At 36.7% G+C, this 19635-nt stretch overlaps 1 protein-coding gene across 1 annotated transcript; it reads right to left on the reverse strand.

The window, feature by feature from the left end:
- Positions 1 to 309: 309 nt before the first annotated feature.
- Positions 310 to 19502, reverse strand: LOC128016954 (stereocilin-like). The gene is made up of 28 exons (XM_052601925.1): positions 18455 to 19502; positions 17432 to 18160; positions 17282 to 17306; positions 14994 to 17082; positions 14552 to 14614; positions 14271 to 14381; positions 14002 to 14153; positions 13306 to 13492; positions 12584 to 12699; positions 12313 to 12442; positions 12005 to 12187; positions 10526 to 10564; positions 7511 to 7687; positions 7189 to 7329; positions 5652 to 5713; positions 5384 to 5519; positions 5050 to 5138; positions 4826 to 4961; positions 4446 to 4642; positions 4249 to 4339; positions 3989 to 4151; positions 3651 to 3826; positions 3282 to 3437; positions 2534 to 2676; positions 2248 to 2396; positions 1549 to 1646; positions 1085 to 1235; positions 310 to 896 (listed from the first exon to the last, which is right to left on the reverse strand). The coding sequence occupies exons 1-28, from the start codon at positions 18528 to 18530 to the stop codon at positions 811 to 813; spliced, it is 6051 nt and encodes a 2016-aa protein (XP_052457885.1). The 5' UTR covers positions 18531 to 19502; the 3' UTR covers positions 310 to 810.
- Positions 19503 to 19635: the final 133 nt, after the last annotated feature.

The following is a 19635-nucleotide window of genomic DNA, read 5'->3' on the forward strand; positions in this document are numbered from 1 at the left end:
GACACACTATTTAATGTTGTTCAGTTGCTTTATTACAATCTATATTTTTAAAATCGCTATATCGCAAAGGTCGCAAAGGTGACTTGACTTAATACATCAGGTCATAAACTAATGATAGCCATAATTATAATTTTAATAATAGTAGCATTAGTAGTACATTTTTATAATAATAAAAATTACTATTATTATTATACTTAATTGTAGTTGTATCAAGTCCCCTTATAACGTCTCTTGTAATACTTTATTTCACCAACGTGAATAAATACATAGATACACAATCACTCTCAAAGACTCTCCTGTCTCACCCACTTTTTAAAACATAAGTCACGCCACTGCTTTATTTCCAAGGATATATGCATTGGTTATGCACAACAATACAAAATTTAAATGAAAGGAAAAGAAATTATTTTCACAATCAAGTTTTTACTTTGTTAATACAACCCCTTCAGATATTTTTCCAGAATTTCAATGTATGAACGCTGTTAAGTAGCAGTTAAATAAATAAATAAATAAATAATACTTGTAAAAACAGGGCAAGAAATTGAACAAAGCACAAGTCAGTTTAGGCAATTACATACCTAGGCTGATACATTATTCTCCAAGGAAGCAAATATTCAAAAACAATCAAACAAAATCTAATTTTCACTGACCAACTATTATAAAGTGCAGAAGGAAATATTTCCATGAGTTATTGTTCTTGTATTTCTCATAAGTCTTATATATACATTGATACAGCTACATCACATTGCACATATTTGGAAAGAAAAGTTGGATTCAGTAAAGCAGAAATTCAGCAGCAACAGACCTAGCTCATCCCAGAGAAAACAGCAGCATTATCAGGACACTGGAGAGGTAGAATAAAGGACTGGGGTGCATTGCAACTCCCAGTGACATGCCTGAAATGATACACAAAAATAACTGTGAGAGACAGAATAAAGAACGTTTAACAACCCAAAATCAATATCAATATCAATCATTCGTTCAAGTTTGAGATTAAATCACATATTTAACTTTTTTTAATTAATATATAATATAATAGAGTTTTTCCTTCTCACTCTGTTTTTCGCAACAGGAGTGAAAGTACCTCTGAAATCAACAGGTTTGTCCTCCCAGGGGTTGAGCACCATGGACAGGGCCGTCTGCTGTACTGAAGACAGAGCGGAGCGCTGGGTCTCAGTCACAGCAACAGCCTGATCATAGGTGAACATACGAATCTGTGCCTGGTTAAACACTACCTGTGAAGAGAGAGCAGAAACACCAGGTAATACAGATCCTAAAATGACTTCCAAATATTTTTTATAAAAATAAAAAAAACTGAGGACGTCATAAGAGTGTTCTGAGATCTTGAAATTGAGGTAAGAAATTAACAGTTTGTTTGATTTTTATCACTTGTTGTCAAATCGGTGACCGAATTAGGAAAAAAAAAAAAAATTTTTCCTCTTATTGTGCTAATAATAGTTATGAATGCAATCAAATAGCCACATACATACATACCTCATACCGTTTAGTGCAAGGCATTAAAAAGGCTAGAGAAAAAAAGATACTAACTGCAAATTTGTCTGCTGGGATGAGAGAGATGGCAAGTGGGGTGATTCCTTCAATTTGTTCGCTCACCAAAGCAGACATGGCTATGTCAGGTAGTCCCGCTACATAAAGGGGAAAAACGCACAAAAACACCATAAATAGACAAAAAACATCAATCACCACAACTATGAACCAAAATGAGCAAATCAGGCATACTCAGAATTTGTGCTCTGCATTTAACCCATCCGAAATGCACACACACAGAGCAGTGAACACACACACACAGTGAGCACACACCCAGCGCAGTGGGCAGCCATTTATGCTGCGGCGCCTGGGGAGCAGGTGGGGGTTCGATGCCTTGCTCAAGGGCACCTAAGTCGTGGTATTGAAGGTGGAGAGAGAACTGTACATGCACTCCCCCCAACCACAATTCCGTCCGGCCCAAGACTAGAACCCACAACCCTTCGATTGGGAGTCCAACCCTCTAACCATTAGGCCATGACTTCCCCCACAAGTTCTTTAAGCTACTATTACTATTACTAATATACAAATCTCTATGATTAACTATATCTGTTAATGGACTCTTTTTATCCAAAGTGACTTAAAAGTATGTTTATTACAGGAACAATTCCAACTTTGGTTAAGTGCCTTGCTCAAGGTCCACGTGGTGATTTCTGTGGGAATCAAACCACAAACGTTCTGATTACAAGTTCTGAGCTGTACCTGCAATCGCTCCGATCTCAATGAAGACCTCTGATCCCCAGGAGCTGACTGGTCCAAATGCCAAGCTATGACTGAGCAGCCCTATCAAAGCCTGCAGCTGCTCCTCAGAGCAAGACAAATTCAAACGGCCAAGCCACAAAACTGCTTTACTGGAATAAGAAGAACAACACATTTCACATTCAGGACAAGAGTAAATTTAATACATAGAAACATACATGCAACACATTTTTAGATAATTTAGATCATTTCGATTTTTAATCATTTATTAAATGAATAATAATTCAACCTGAATTCCACTGGATTCAGGTTGCTCATGATTGGTGCATCAATCCCACACACAATGTGCCCCAATGCCACAAAAGTGCTGGAGTCTAACTGGCTAGGAGTCTTTCTGTTTGAGTTCAGAACCACGGAGAATAGTAATTTCAGCTGCAATTGCAAACAGAAGTCATTTACAATATGTACATTCAACCATTCAAAACAGGGTAAGACATCATCACAAAAAAAATAAAAAATAAAAATAAATAAATGCTGTTCTTTTTAATTTTCTTTTCCTAAAAAAATATAAAGTATCAACAATTTTCAACATGGATAATATGTGTCAGCATATTAAAATAAAGGAACATGTGACACTGAAGACTGGAGTAATGGCTGCAGTAAACTTAAGCTTTGCCATCACAAGAATATATTACATTTTAAAATACAATACAGAAAACCATTATTTAAAATTGTAATCATATATCACAATTTATTTTTTGTTTTTCCTGTAATTTTGATCAAATAAACTCAGCCTTGGTGAGTAGTAGAGACTTATTTCATGACATGAGAAAATCATACCAATCCCAATGATTGAACGTTAATGTGCATTAAAATGTATAATAAATAAAGAAATGAATAAAAACAGTATTCTCCAAATCAATCAAGTGCATTTTCTTTCATTAGTGGTATACCTTTTTTTTTTTTTTTTTTTTACAAATCTCAATTTTACCAGCCATTCCAGCTCACTTTTACTAATGTGTTCACCAACATTTTACCTGTCTGCTGGTCCATGTGTTGAGAGCCCCCATAGCTGAAACTGACTGAATGTCAGAGAGTCTAAGAGAGGCCAATTCTTCAAGTGTGAGCTGAGTGGCAATTCGACCCAACTGAGAGATCACAGAAGAGTTAAAAGAGGAAGGCACCCCATACACCTACACACAAAAAAAAAAAAAAAGTCAAACCTATTATTCTGCCACAGATATGCAGATATTCACTGAATATGACCAACATATTAATGGGATTAACACCAAGTGGAAAGTAGCAATTGAAAGTGAGGATGTGTCTAATAAGGTGAACCAGCAAATTGTCAAATCTCAAAAACAATGTTATTTATGAGTATATGAGTTGATGTAGAAGTAGGGCACCTCTTTGGCCTTTGTAAGGAGCATTAACAGCTCGTATGCACTGAAAAATGGATCCTGGCCAATGAGCTCCAAGCACCTCTGAAATGCAGCTTGTGGCATGTTTCTAAGGCTGTCAATAGTCCAGGCGGCTGGTTGTGTCACATGCAGGCTCTCACAAGATGGGATCAGTCCAGTATCTAAGACACAGAGATGGAGAGATGAAATGAAAAGGGTTGAGTGGTCAAAAGTGTGAAGTGACAGCCATACTACTGTATTATATTTCTTCACAATCTGTAATTTAAAGTGAACAGAAGGATTTTAACAGATGAACTACTGTCAAGGCAGAGAATTGTACTTACAAGGGACACGTCCTATTCTGAGGAAGCCGAGAAAGAACTGAAGCACAAACTGCTGCTTTTCAAACAGCTCTGACGGTTTCTGACACAGCGAGCCAAACTCTCCTCTCTCCCACTCCTGCTGACTCAGGAACAGCCTCTCGATGCGCTCTAAACTCATCAAACCCTGAAGACAAAACACAGGCAGACAATGATCGAAAATACTTGGTCAGTTGTCATGAGGTACAATACGTCTGGAACAGCAGAAATATCTGGTCACTCACTAAGGGAATGAGCTGAATAGTGTCCTTCGGAAGAAAAAACAAGAAGCGGTCCACTTGGTTCAGAGTATCTGATGTCCAGTTTGTTACGGGGCTATGTGGAGAAAACAGTTCAGGTTTATTGACAACTTGTTGGGTTTGATGCAAGCTTTATTTTCCAGTGATTTATTAGAAACTAGAAAATGTTTTAGCGTCCATACCCAAATGTCCTCTGTTCCTCCAGCATCTTTGCCACCAGGTCTCTTTTATTGGCATTGTAGCAGAATCCTTGAAGGAACTCCAGACTTTCAACAAAAAAGCTCCTATCCAAATTCGAAAACATTTCATCTGTCACAAATGTAGCCATGACGCCTAGCGAAAGAAACTCCTCTTCAGTGTACAGGCCAGTGGACATATCCTGATGAGAAAATCAAAGAAACAGTGGTTGGAGATACCAACTGGTCAATTTGACATTAAAGCTCTTTTAAAAGGTGCAGGTTAAACAAAGTGTACATAATCAGAGTTGTTAACCCTTGTCAAAATCATTCACTGGATTGATCCACAGCAAAAATATGTGTATGTATGAAATGATATTCTTTACCAGTCTTTGAACCATCTTGTCCACCAGGACAGCTTGTTTGGTGCTGGGAAGCAGTAGGAAGTAATATGGGTCCTGTATTATAATTTTCCTCAGGGAATGCATCTTATCTGGAGGAAATTTCTTAATGGTGCTCAGCCTTTAGACAATAACATTAAATTCAACAAGTGAAGACATTATTTTAAATACATGTAAATGTAATTTGATTGAATTGAATTTTGACTCACGGAAGTGACAGAGCAATCTGAGAACCCAAATCTTCAAGTACCTCTGTGAAGAAGTCAAACCTATACAGTTCTTCAAATACACACTTTTTCTGTAGTACAGAAAAGAAAAAAAAACTTCTGTAAAGAGAGTGTTTGTGAAATACTCTATCCATTATTCAAGATTCAAGACATCTGTACTCAACTTACAGGTAGGCCTACACAAAATAGTATAGATTGAGCGAACTATGAGTAAGATCGACCTTAGTGAAGATTTGACTAAATAAAGAAGAAACTAAACTAAATTGGTAATATGTAACATTTAGGTCCTGCATCTGAATCAAGGTTTACTAGATACCAGTGAGGGGTGGAGTGGCACAGGCTGCTCTCTCAGAAATATCATAATGTCACGTAGAGATGATAGAGACGCCAGGTTCTGGAACAATCTTCTAAGGTCTGTGCAACTCACTCCCGTAGCCAGGGTCCCCAGAGATCTGTCATGACAGAGAAAGAAAAACATGATCATACTTAAGTACAGTACTTCAGTGAGCAGTGTCATGATTCATTTTGTAGACCTTATTTATAATCACAAAATCAACTTACAAATTTCTAAAGACTAAACTTACAGAAATTCTTGTAGTGAGAGACTTGGGTGAGAGGCGACAGCCTCTTTAAAGAGAACTTTAGCCTGTTGAATGACAAAACATTACAAGTATTATATTGGAACGATCAAGGATTTAAGATTTTAGAATAGCTTTTAAATGTGCACAATTCAGATTATAGAAAAAAAAAAGTACTAGCAAGGTAAGGTAAGATAACCAGCAGATTGTTACCAACATTCTTCAAAATAGCTTCTTTTGTGTTTAACAGATGAATGAAATTCATACAGGTTTGAAACAACATGAGTATGAGTAATAAAAAAATAGAAAATTATATATATATATATATATATATATATATATATATATATATATATATATATATATATATATATATATATATATATATATATTTAGTTGAACTATCCCTTTAAGAAATTTACATATAAATCAGCGGGTACAGTTACTCTAACTTGTTAAATATTTATTCATACATTAACAGTAAAATCTTCTTGTCTCTGTAAGCTTATTTATAACAGTAGAGGGGGATTACAAAACATTTTCATGCTTAATGTCCCGGAAAAAAGGTACTTACGGTACCAGAGCAACTCAGGTTGGTTTTCATCTTATTTTCTGCTAGCTAACACATGATACACTGTCTAGGGTACTAAATCTGAGGTTATACAACAAAGAAGCTTTGTTGTGCTCCATTATCAATAATTAAACCAGCAATTAGACACTGTGGTATAATACAGATCTCTGTGGTAATAGGCATTATCATGATGGAAAACACACTTGTTATGACCTCTTGCTCAAACAGCATATGAGTTAAAGTTTCACATAAGGATATGTTTTAGGTTTTTTGTTATGCGCTATTGAAATGTTACATGGTCTTTGCACTGTAAGAACAGATATACACATTGTTTTGTATTTTTTTCTACATCAAGTGTAGACAAAAAACATTTTTCTTTATTGTTACAAAAGATTTCTTTTTCAAATAAATGCTGTTCTTTGGAACTTTGTGTTCATCAAAGAATCATGAAATAATCTTTAACAATATAAATATATTTTTTAACATTGATAATAATAAGAAATGTTAGTTCAGCCCCAAATCAGCATCTCAGAATGATTTCTGAAGGACCGTGTGACACTGAAGACTGGAGAAACGGCTGCTGAAAATTCAGCTTTGCCATCACAGGAATAAATAATATAAAAAATATATATATCAACTAGTTTTACTATATTTTTCAGCCTTTATAAGCATAAATGTTTTCAAAAACATTAAAAGATCATATTGACCCCAATATCTAAATAAATATGTATCACAATTTACAATTTAGTATTAAATTAAATGTAAGAAAAACAATTAAATTAAATATAAGAAAAACACTTTAATAACTCGGTAGGCAAATATTATAATGAAATCACTGCCATCATTCAGAGGGCCGCTTTTAACAAAATACTAATAATTTTTTTTTTTACTTAAATGTAACTTTGCAAGAACTGTAACTTTACTGTAATTATGGTTGCTAAATGAAGTGTGTATGACTGGACTAGAATATACCTGCTGTGTGTTCCAGAGGCGAGTGTGTACAGCAGTGTCTCTGATCAGCAGCAGAGAGACTTGGGGAATCACACTGAGGAGTGGAGTGCTTGAGATGAAAGGATGGACTTTATCCATCCACTGGGACACAGTACTAGAACCCTGAAACCATGGAAGAAGAAATTCACAATATTTGTGCTAATATGGGGGGGGGGGTTATATTTGGTTATGAATATCCATTCTGGATAATTTAGATTTATTTACAGCTGCTTCCCTTAACTAATACTCCAATATGAGATATTTGTGTTCAGAGTCCTAAAGGGAAAATCTGTGAGTTTCTTACCCAGAGTTTGGAGATGATAGTGTTGACCTGTGGAGGGGTGAGCCCAGGCGTCTGAAGGCTCATAGCAGGTAACGCTTTCAGCAGAACATCATTTGGTAAAGTCCACAGAGTCTCCACCTTTACTCCACTCACAAGAGATCCCAGCATAGACAAATTCACAGAGCCAGGTAGAGCCAACTGAGAGGGAGCGCAAACAAACATAACACCTATAATATTTCCAAAATATGATATTTAAATGACATTCAGTATCACTGAGATTTTACCATAAACTGGGTTCTGGGACCACAAGTTTGAGAGAAAAAAAAATAAAAATAAAAAAATATATCAAAGTGTTTTTTTAAATCTATATTTTAAGTTATATATATATATATATATACAGATGCATCTCAAAAAAATTGATTATCATGGAAAAGGTCTTTATTTTTTGCAATTTAATTGACTTCTTTCAAGAGCAAACTTTCTTATATTATAGATTCATTGCACACAAACTTAAATATTTCAGTTTTTTTGTTTTAATTCTGATGGTTACGACTTACAGCTTAGGAAAAAAAAAAAATCAGTAACTCAAAAAATTTGATTATTCCATTTTGAGCTTGATTAGTTTGATTAATTTTGAGTATAAATACTGGGTACCTCTTGGGCTAGTTTAGAACATGCAACCACAATTATGGGAAAGACTACTGACTTTACAGTTGTCCAGAAGACAATCATCAACACCCTCCACAAGGAGGGTATGCTACAGAAGGTCATTGCTGAAAGGGCTGGCTGTTCCCAGAGTGCTGTATCAAAATATATTCATAGAAAGTTGACTGGAAGGAAAAAGAGTGGTAGAAAAAGATGCACAAGCAACAGGGATGACCACAGCCTTAGGAAGATTTTCAGGAAAAGCCGATTCAAGAACTTGGTAGAGCTTCACAAGGAGTGGACTGAAGCCGGAGTCAGCACATCAAGAGTCACCACACTCAGACGACTACAGGAAAAGGCGTACAGCTGTCACATTCCTAGAACCAAGCCACTCCTGAACCAGAAAAAAATGTCAGAAGCATTTCACCTAAGTAGAAAAAGAACTGAACTATTGCTCAGTGGTACAATTCCTCTTTTCAGATTAAAGTAAATTTAGCATATCATTTGGAAATCAAGGTCTGGAGTCTGGAGGAAGACTGGAGAGGCACAGAATCCTAAGTCCAGTGTGAAGTTTCTGCTTTATGCTTCCATCTGTTATGGAGATGCTGATTTCATTTTGCAGCAGGATTTTATCACCTCCCCACAGTGCCAAAACTACTTTCAATTGGTTTGCTGACCATGATACTACTGTGCTTGACTGGCTAACCAACTCACCTGAATTAAACCTCACAGAGAATCTATGGAGTATTGTGAAGAGGAAGATAAGTAACATCTGACACACAACACAGAGGAGCTGAAGGCCGTTATCAAAGCAACCTGGGCTTCAATAACGCCTCAGCAGTGCCACAGGCTGATCGCCTCCATGCCACACCACACTGAAGCAGTAATTCATGCAACCAAGTATTGAATTCAGAATTAAACCTGCTTTGGAGATCTTGAACATTTCTGGTTTGTACATCTTTTTTTGATTGATCCTTGAGAAAATATTATACTTTTTTGAGATACTGAATTTAGTTTTTTCTTAAACTGTTATAACCATCAGAATTAAAACTAAAAAACTTGAAATATTTCAGTTCAGTTTTTGTGCAATGAATCTATAATATGAGAAAGTTTGATAATGAACAATTAAAGAAAATAACTTTTCTATGATATTCTATTTTTTAGATGCACTTGTATTTGAAGTGTGTATGAATATTATTTAAATTATAATGTACTTTAATAACCTTTTATTGAAAAAAATTATTTACATTATCACAAGAGAAAGTAAAGACTATTATGTTGTTAAAAAGCATTTCAAATAAATGATGTTCTTTTGAACATTCAAAGAAAAAAAAAAGTATCAGTTTCCCCAAAAAAATTTAGCTGCATATAAAATTTAGCAACTTTCAAAATTGATATTAACAAGAAAATGAGAAAATAAAGCATAAAATCAGTATATTAAAATGATTTCTGTATGACACTGAAGACTGGACTAATGGATGCTGAAAATTCAGCTTTGGCATCATAGGAATAAATTACAGTTTAATATTTAAATAGAAATAAAGAATATTCAAAATACTCAAATTGTAATAATATTTCACAGTCTAAATATTTTTACTACATGATTGATCAAATAAACACAGCCTTTGTGAGCATAAGGGACTTCTCTCTCTCTCAAAAAAAAAAAAAAAAAAAAAAAACTTGAATGTTTGAATGGTAATGTGAATATATACATAGCTGCCTTAATATTTTAGGAAGTGGGTATATAGCAAAGGAATCATCATCATTTGGGGGTCCTCGGCATAAAAATATTTGAAAACCCCTTTACATAAACAATTGAACTAGTCTTAAATAATTAACGTGTGCCATAAGCAGACTATATTACAAAAACAGATATTTCCTTTGGGTGTCTCATTGACGGCACACATGTGAAAGAGTGCCAGCATGTGCCAGCTCACTACTGACACCCTATCTGACCTACATCACAATGTTCCCTTAAACCTTAGACACAAAATACAAAGAGCTGCTTGACAACTTCCTTGTGCTTGGTGCAATCCTATACCTTGATGAACTGCCAAATCACATGGATCATATGAGTAAATGTTACATGCACTTTCAAACACGCGAAGTACATTTGTAAAGAGTAACTGACGGGTGAGTGTGTGTAAGGCCAATGCAATTGTCCTTGAAATACCCCAGAGTTGATTACACAGAGTTGTGGGCCAGCTGGCTGTGCAAAAGTGCTGACATCTCAAATACAGACACACCAAACACACACACACACACACACACAAAAACACACAAACTCACGTAGGTTCACAGGAGACACTGGCCATTTTTTCAAACATTTAAGAAATAAAAAAAATAAGAGCAAGCTCAGCTTTTCCCAACTCTGACAGAAAAGATACTTACACTGAGATTGGCAGAAATCTTGTCGATGATAACACGTGCCTTTGACAAAAAAAAAAACTATATTGATTAATAAGCAGTAAATAAGGCAGTGCATCATAAAGCAATGAACTGATGATGAATAAATATTCTGATTGATAAATTATTTTATGAAAATTTATATAGGTATTAGGTTTTTCTGACTTTTACAAGAACATTCTACTGACATCTGAACCTTTCTGTTTTTCCATTGTGCTCCCATCTTCTGTCTTCCTTATGTTTTGGGTGGACATTGAGATGGATATGCAGAATTCATGTTTAGTCATGCAGAAATGATTAAAAGGGTTGAACAGTGACACAGTCCTCTACCTATATCAGATACCATGGTTCCTCTGACAGCAGTCTTCCATCTGTTGTAATACCCACACTGCCTGCTTGTAACCTTTGACCTCTACTCAATTTCTCACCCACTAGGGTCTACTCAATGTCTAAAATTAACACACCAAATGCAAAATGCAAGTAAAAATGGTCTTAGGCAAGCACATAAAACCATACTAAGCTTTCTGGCCGGTAGCATTGTTAGAACTCTAACATTACAAGGCGTAGGTCAAACTCTAAGATATCTTAACATCTGAACCTTGCTGATGTAATATGAGCGGTTCAAATAAAATTAATAACAATGCTGAATATTTCTAACACTACTCTACCAAAATCAAAATATGAAAAATATAAATATAAATGTTTCTCATATTCCTTTTAATGTCTACTTTTATTTTCTTTTTACTTTTTTCTTTCTCTTGTTTTTTATTAATATTTATTTTAGACTAAAATACTTTTTTGGAAAACACTTTAAATGACCTTCATGTATAAAATAAGGTGCTATATTAATAAACTGCCTTGCCTATGACTGACCTGTCTGTGATGTTTGTCATAAAATTCTAGGGAAAATCTCATAGGAATAGATATACATTTTTAAATAGGGTGGCCATATGCGCCATTCATATGGGACACGTCCTGGCCAGGATTTTAATAATGCCCAAAACATCCAAAGCAGTTTGACCAATAACATTCAGGTATTGTACATAATCAAGCATTCATGGGGCTGCGGGTGAGAAGGTGAGATTCACAGGAAACAATCAAAGCAATGCAAATATTTGCACGTGTTTGTTCGTTCGTTTGACTTGAAGCGTCACTGCGCACCAATCATAAAAAAGACACCAAAGTAGGTGCGAAAGCGATTTGAAAGCATAAGGAGCCATCTGCTCTGCTCTCTATAGCTCTTATGAATGTCACACAATGATAGACCTGCACAGTGCAAACAGCCCAAACCTGGATATTTTAGGCAATATTAAAGTCCTGGTCGGGACGTGTCCCGTATGACCACCATATTTTTAATGCAAAATTGTATAATGACTTGTAAGAAATATTTATGGCCTGTAAATTTTGCTAAATGGTTTGCTTCGTGTGGCAAATGCATGCAGATATGGCATAGATGGTGTGTACCTGTGCAGGGGTGAAAGGCACAGAGGCGAGGGTCCTGAGAGCAGGCATGAGCTGGGCTGAGGTAAGCTGCTGCAGGACACTAGATCCCAGTAGGGGCAGAAAAGGGCCAAGCTCAGAGACTCTCTGAGGAGTGAGACTGGATGGAGACTGCAGGTCAGACGATTTCAAGACCAAGCCGGATATCTGGAAACAAAAAAAAAAGAAACCACAAACCAGAGGCTATTTTATATTTACCACTACAGTTAAGTTTTTAATTTTTTTTAAAGAAGCAATAAATGAGACAATTTATCTGAAACATGTTTACTGACCATCTTGCTAGGAACACTAAAACCCTGAATTGCACATGTCCTAATGTTGGCCTGGATCACAGAGAAGGCTTCTGTTCCTGCATATGCCATCAGCTGGCTGGGGTGAGCCAGACAGGTCAGGTTTCCTAACCTGGAGGGGTGTGAGAGGAAACTTTTTTTTAATTTTTATTTTTTTGCTTTTTACATTTCCATGTCCCAAATAAAACAATTATATAAAAAGAATTAAGAAACTGTATTGATTTACAGTAAAATAACACTGTATTTAGCTAACCTCCTGAACTCGTCAACAGTGAGATTCCGGAAGGTTCCAGTGAGACTCTGAGCAATGAACTGCTGCTTAAGTGGACTCAACGTGTTACTCATCAGGACATCCAATCCATCCAGCAGCTAAGAAAAGAACAATGAGAACAAGAGTATGTCATATCTGATCATTTAAGACAATAGTCATTTAAACATCAAATGGTAATTGTTAATTGATCTTAAACGGTCATTTTAAAACAGAATGACTGCACTGTAAAAAATGATTTTCTATGTTGTAAATAAAACAAACAATTTTAGAGTACATTTCACAAAGAAATACTATTTCATTCTTTCTACTTCAAATTATTTCTTCATTGCTTTATTTGTGTAACTGACACTAGCAATTTCTGAGTGATTCAAGGTAAATCCTAAACTTTTTTTTCTGGTATATAAAATATTAACCATTCTATATTTTCTATTCTATTTCATATTATATTCTATTATATTTTCTGAAATGTCCTGTTTATATGAATAGAAGTGAAGAACTTTTCATCTCGGTGCTAGAACCAAAGTCCACTACACAGCCATTCTTAATTCATGTGTTTCTGTGTTTATTTATTAAAAACAGACTACAAGGGCATGTCTGTTACAATGAACCAGTGGCAAGCCTTGGCATTTTCCCCAGATGAGCTGCCTGAGGGTTAACTGGAGCCAGATGGGTTCAGGTATCTTTGTGAGGTGATGGGCTGTTACCTGAGCAGGTGAGAAGTACTGGAAGCTCTGAAAGGGCAGATAGGCGATCAGGTTACCAGTGTCTCTGATAACGGATAAGCTGCCGGCTGTCATGTTAGGCAAGCTCATGGACTGACTGAACCATCGACCAAACGCTTGCTGCTGCTCCAGGGAAAGGTTTTTGATGCTGAAGTTAATTATGCCTAACCTGGAGAAAAGTAGGGGAGTGGAGTGTTTTAAACACTTTGAATTATGTGTAAAAATATTTATATATTTTATTATTGTCGTTAATGTTAACTAAATGAATTACAAATACATTTTTATGGAAATAAAGCTGAAATATAAGATAAAAATAATAAAATGAGAACTGTAGCCTAGGGAACTAAGTGATATAAATAAGTAGAATTTTAAATAAAAATAAATGAAAGCTAAATAGAAAAATCTAAAAATTACAGATTATACTTACAGAATATAAATCATTTGAAATTTACATATAAATGTATCTATCATTTAAATTAATTGTAGTATAAATTGTCCCACTTAGGATTCAATTGTTTGCTTTTCAAATCAGCCATAATCATCGTAAACAAGTATAAAAGGAGGTTGAAATAACAATAATAATATAAATAATAAACAAAGTGAAAAAAAAAGAAGAAGTGAATGGTGTGATTAAGAGATGGTTCTTTTTAAGCTCAGGTATATGTGTGTGTCACTCACACATTGATATTATTTTGTAGCGGCATTGACAAGATGTCTGAAGGTGTAGCTAGAGCCAACAAAATACCCATGTCAGAAAACAGGCTAATATCCTTGGGCAGGTGTATTTGGAAGAGCACCGACACCATGGTTTGCAGATAGTCATCTGTTAGCTTCAAAAAAGAAAAGAAAAAAAAACTGTAAATCACATCAATTCATTTATCTTGATTGTTTGTTCCTTGATTGTTTTTGTTTTTAATATATAATGATGCAATGATGAGATGGTCCACCTGCAAAGTGGCATAGTTCCTGTTATAGTACAGCAGAATCTCCCTCACAATCATGCTGTCTGCTGCACTGAGCACTGATCTCAGATGAAACAGAGGAATACGGAAATACTCCTGCAAAAGCAATCATGTGTAATTCAAGCTGTTACTCACACTGATTTCAAAAGCAGATATTCTGTGAGAATGATAATGTGGATTGACAAAGCAAACTATTAATTTGATTCAATCACTTTCAGGTGTTATTTTAAAAATGTGAAACATGCTAATTTAGTTGTGCATCCAACCTTGATCAGGAAGAAGTTAGTGGGCATATTTCTTCCTGTTTGCATCAGACTGGTCAGAACTTTCTGAAATACACATATGCAAAGTTTCAACCGGAAATGCAGAAGGAACAACAACAATATACATCAGGTATTTGTATCACAGTACTAATGTAGAGACAAATCAAATGACTCAAGAGTTAATATTACATGCTAAGGAAGAGATTTCGATTATCCGGTGTCAGGTCTAACACCTTATACCACATGTTGATGAACTAGATCATGGGTCAATTACAAAAAGTGGTGAACCCTGTAAGGGATATGCTTAACTAATAATCAGAAATAAACAGAAGAACCTCCAGAACTAGCTCACAGTGTCTTTTTTGGGAAACAGTGGTCTAATAAAACAATGATATGCCCTGTTCTTAATATGTAATATTTGTAGAGATTAAATAATAATACCAACCCCAAAGCATTGCAAAAGCACACGCTTGTTGTCAAAGTTGGTTTCATTGTCCATGTAGGCGACAACTGATTCCAACACACTAAGCTGAATATACTCTGTCATCCTTAGAGAGGTCATTTGGTTTTCTTCTAGAGCCAACAGCAGGACAACCCACAGGCTGGTGGCCTGCTTGACCATCGCTGTCACTTGTGTAGTCATAAGATTCTCCAAGCGAGGTTGGAGGATTGTTATCCCACAGTGCAACAGCAGCCAAAGACCCTGGACTTGACTGGCACCGGGTTGGCAGACAGCGCTGAAGTCTGTGCTGCATGTCCAGTTTAGCCTTTTAGCTAACTCCCTAGTTAGACATGTCTGGGGAGCTGTTACATTGCTCCCACTGATGGTGGGGTTTGGGGGAGTGGTGAATGTGGCACAGAGAGTGCCAACCTGGAGGCTGGAGGCCTTCTGGGTGATGTGGAGGAGCATGGAAGAGTCAGCACAGACGAATGAGGTAAAGTTGGCCTGGTCATATTCCCAGCATAGAGCAAGGAGAGAAGCATTCGGGAGAACCAAAGCCCAAGTGGAATACTGACACTCCTCAGCTGGTTGGAAAACCATCAGGCTCCCATTCCCATTCCCATTCCCAGCCCCAGCACCTGGGCCAGGAGCACTCAGGTTTAAGCATTGCTCCAATAACCAGGTGTTGTTTAAATTGGCCAGCAATTTCTGGAAAACTGTAGTGTTGGCACATACATTGCGAGTGAAATTCTCAGTGTCAAGATCTGCACAGAGAGCAAGGTCAGTCATGTCTACTATAGTAGGCTGGCTCCAATCTGAATAGACACAAACCTTCTCCAACATGTTTGTGGTGTTATTATCAGAGCACTCTCTAATCAGCCACTGGTTGTCAACATGAAGGGACAACTTGTCATACAAGGGTTTGTTGCAGCAGACGTTCTGATAGAAGCCAATCTGGTCGTACTGCCAGCATAGACCGACCACAGACGGATCCACAGACATGTTTGTCCATTTGCTATAGTTACACCAATTTCCAATGTTCAGCAGTGGTGGGCTCGTAGTGGGATTCCTGACATAGTTGTTGCAATATTGCTCTACCCAAGCATTTGCGCTGTCCTGCACAAGTAGAGTGACGAACTTGTGGTCATCACACACCTCATTAATAAACTGAACCTCATCATTTTGGATACATACAGAGATCTGCTCAGGGCTGATTGCTTGTACGTTCTTCCATTCAGAGTATTTGCAAAACTCAGCCACAATGGAGTTGATGTCAATTTGTGGAGGAGGTTCAGAGCAATTGGGCTTCAGCCAGTTGTTTTCTTCAGTGGAGAACACAACCATAAAGAAGATCGTACTGTCACACAAAAGAAACTGAAATCTCTCCATGTCATTATACCAGCAGAACGTCACAATTGATGGGTCGATGGTTTCAGCAGTCCATATGTTATATGAACAATACAGGTTGACTATGTAAGAGTCTGATGTGTTTGCACAGAATTCCCACACCCATGCATTGCTAGGATTTCTGACCAACACTTGAATAACTTCAGCGTTATTACACACAGCAAGGATGAATGCCGCACGATCATTTTCACTGCACATTGTGACCAAAGCTGGGTCTGTGGCACCATCACTATTCCAGTTCTGGTAGTCGCAGAGGAGTTCGCTGAGGCTGAGAGTGGACCGTGCAATACGAATTGATTGTCCGGTGCCAGGATCACTGCAGGGCTCAGTAAGAGGCAAGATGCCATTCTTGATAATGTGACACATGTTCCTCCATACTGTTGTCACTTCGGTTTGAGAGAGCATGCTGAGTGCTCGACACATCTGATAAAGGACATAAGATTCCTGAGATTTTGCTCCTAAAATTGCTTCACAAAGTGTTTCGTTAAGTTGGTTCAGGTTTTGTTGTTCACAAGTGAGAATAGACATGGGAATGTCCACTGAGGGTGTGCCAGTACGACTGAACTGGATGCTGCTTGGGGCCTGACATTCTGGACCTGGGAAACTGCAAGGAGGAGTTTCAGGAACCAAAATCATATCCAGAAGTGACTGTCCAAAAGACCAGCTCACATTATGATTTATGCCCCTAAATACAGAAAAAAAGCGATAGAATGAATAGTGTCTTCTCATAGTAAAAATACAAATGGAAATTAATACTTTTATCATCAGAAAAGTAATATGATCACTTTTTTTTACTTTAAATAATGTTGATATATCATCATAATATAATATAATATATATCTTCTCCATATTTGTAAAAAGAATATAGGCTTTCAGTGACATACCACATGATAAGCTGTTTGAGGTCACCTGTGCACAAAAGACAGAAGGAGACATTAATGGAGAATCACTTATTGAAAAAAAAAAAAAAAACAGTAACTACATAAAACATTTTTTTTTTGAAAAAACAAACTTAACCTAAAGCTATGACACACCTTGCTGACAATTCTCACTCTGGTCTAGGGTAGGAATTTCAATGCCAAACTGTAATCCAAGTTTTAGAAAATCCAATGGAGTTTGAAATGCACTCAACATGACATCAGACATGAATGACAACAGACGTGGAAATGCCATGTCCAAAAAACTATTCCACAGTGCTAAAAAGTCATCTGATAGCAGATAAAGTGGGAGGTCTGAGGACAAAACATTCGTCAACATCTCCTGAAGAGAGTTTAATTGAGCCATGGTGGGGTCTGCCATTCGCAGATTAGATGTTGACATGCAAGCTTCAGCTTTAACAGAGGAGATCACAGAAAGTACTTGTTCATTCAATGCAGATGAAACGGTACTGGTTAAATCTGCTTGCCATCCACAGGGCTGTCTGTCCGCCAAAATGCAAATTAAAGCCTGAGGAAGAGTTTCAATAAAACTGTCAATCAAAGCAGGCTGGTTTATAGAGAATAAACTGTTGAACACTGTCAAGTAAGAATCTAGGCTAGTGCTGTCAATTGCCATTCTCTCAAGGGGTGCTGACATTCTGCTCATTCTCTGATGGAGATTTGGCAGGGCCTCTTCTCCCTGTTCTTCTTTTGACAAGGATCTGATGTTCTCCATCATCACTTTGATGTTCCTCTCAAATTCATCCTCACTCCTGGAGCTCTTTTCACTCTGTCTGATGATGGTTTTGGGTGATGAGGGTTTTATGGAGCCAACACATGCAATCACTTTGAAGAAGAGGGGGGAAAATGTGTTAATGCATTAATATAGCGGGTGAAAGAAACGGACCCTAAGAATTCGTAAACGAAGGGCATGCTGAAAATAAAATAATTATTATTTAAATATGGATAACATGTCAACTGAAAATCAAATGTTGGTTGGTTTTAATTATCTTCACTCTGACAATTATAAGTTCACCTTAAAAAATTCCGATCTGGCAGTTTACATAAGAAAAGATTTATATGCATTTTATATTACTATTAAAAGAAAAAGAAAGAGAGAGAGAGAGCAAACAAGCTTACCTAAAATGATGCTGAGCATAAGCAACATCAAACTCCCTCCCTGGAGCATTTTCACTGAGGAAAGTCCCGATGTCATTGAGGCTGGTTTTTAATTTAACACAAGCATGACCACTGTCGGGAGAGACTTCATTTCTTTTTTTTGATTCCAAAAGATAGCTAACATAACATACTGTGCCCTGCAGTATAGCCTCTGTGTGTAGTGATTCCTGTATTTCGTCTCTGTTCCATCACGGCTGCCGTGTCACCGCAACTCAATCCTACATCAGTCGCCTAATTAAACAGCAGCAGATAGTAAGTGCGAAACCCAGGCCAAGAAACACACGGAACGGATTTGGGAGCGGAGACTCCGACGAAGTGCTGAAATATTAACAGGTCGTGTTGACTGTCAGCATCTCGGTCACAGTAATATACACCCAAACAGCGACAGGTAGAAACAAACGTAAGCACAGGTGGGTGGGTGTTAAGATCATGGGCTCTCAGTGTCCCGCGGTAAAACAACACGAGCATATGCTTTACAACACACCTACAATAGCGACGATAGTGTTAGAGAGAATGTTGTAACTGAAAGTAGTGAATAATTTTTTTTTTTTTAGCGCAACCCATTCAAAACATTTTAGTAAAAACATTCCATTTAAGCCCATGACATTATGCTAATAATTCATAAAACGTATTAAATCTAAATTTAAAACAGGTCGTCACAACTTAGTACCAATGCATTTTTGTACCTGACTATCCAGTCGTTTAAAAAAACCCATTTGAAGCTTATTTACATTTGTAAGTTTTCATTTACAAATGAGTTATAAAGATTAATTTGATTGGTTCCGGATTTCTAAAAGGCAATCCATGACAAAACGTTTACCCATTTTTGTTTAAACCACTGCAGTTACAATTTATCGTAACTAACATAAGACACTTATGCATTTGGCAGATGCTTGCATTCAAGGTACATATTTGCATTTTACTGAAGACATTTCCCTGATTGTTACTGGCCTTGAAATCACAATTTTCTAGTTCCATGATTAAAGGGATGGAACTACAAAACATAAGTAAAGTTTTATTTTAACTCATTTTATATGAATTAACCTGCTCTAACTCAAGTAACATCAAGGCTTTCAAGCCCATGTCTAAGGTTACATCATAATGCATAAGATGCTATGTGTGTTGACAGAGTGGCACAAAAT

The sequence above is a fragment of the Carassius gibelio genome, chromosome A7 (assembly GCF_023724105.1).
Source record: "Carassius gibelio isolate Cgi1373 ecotype wild population from Czech Republic chromosome A7, carGib1.2-hapl.c, whole genome shotgun sequence".
Classification (NCBI taxonomy): Eukaryota; Metazoa; Chordata; class Actinopteri; order Cypriniformes; family Cyprinidae; genus Carassius; species Carassius gibelio.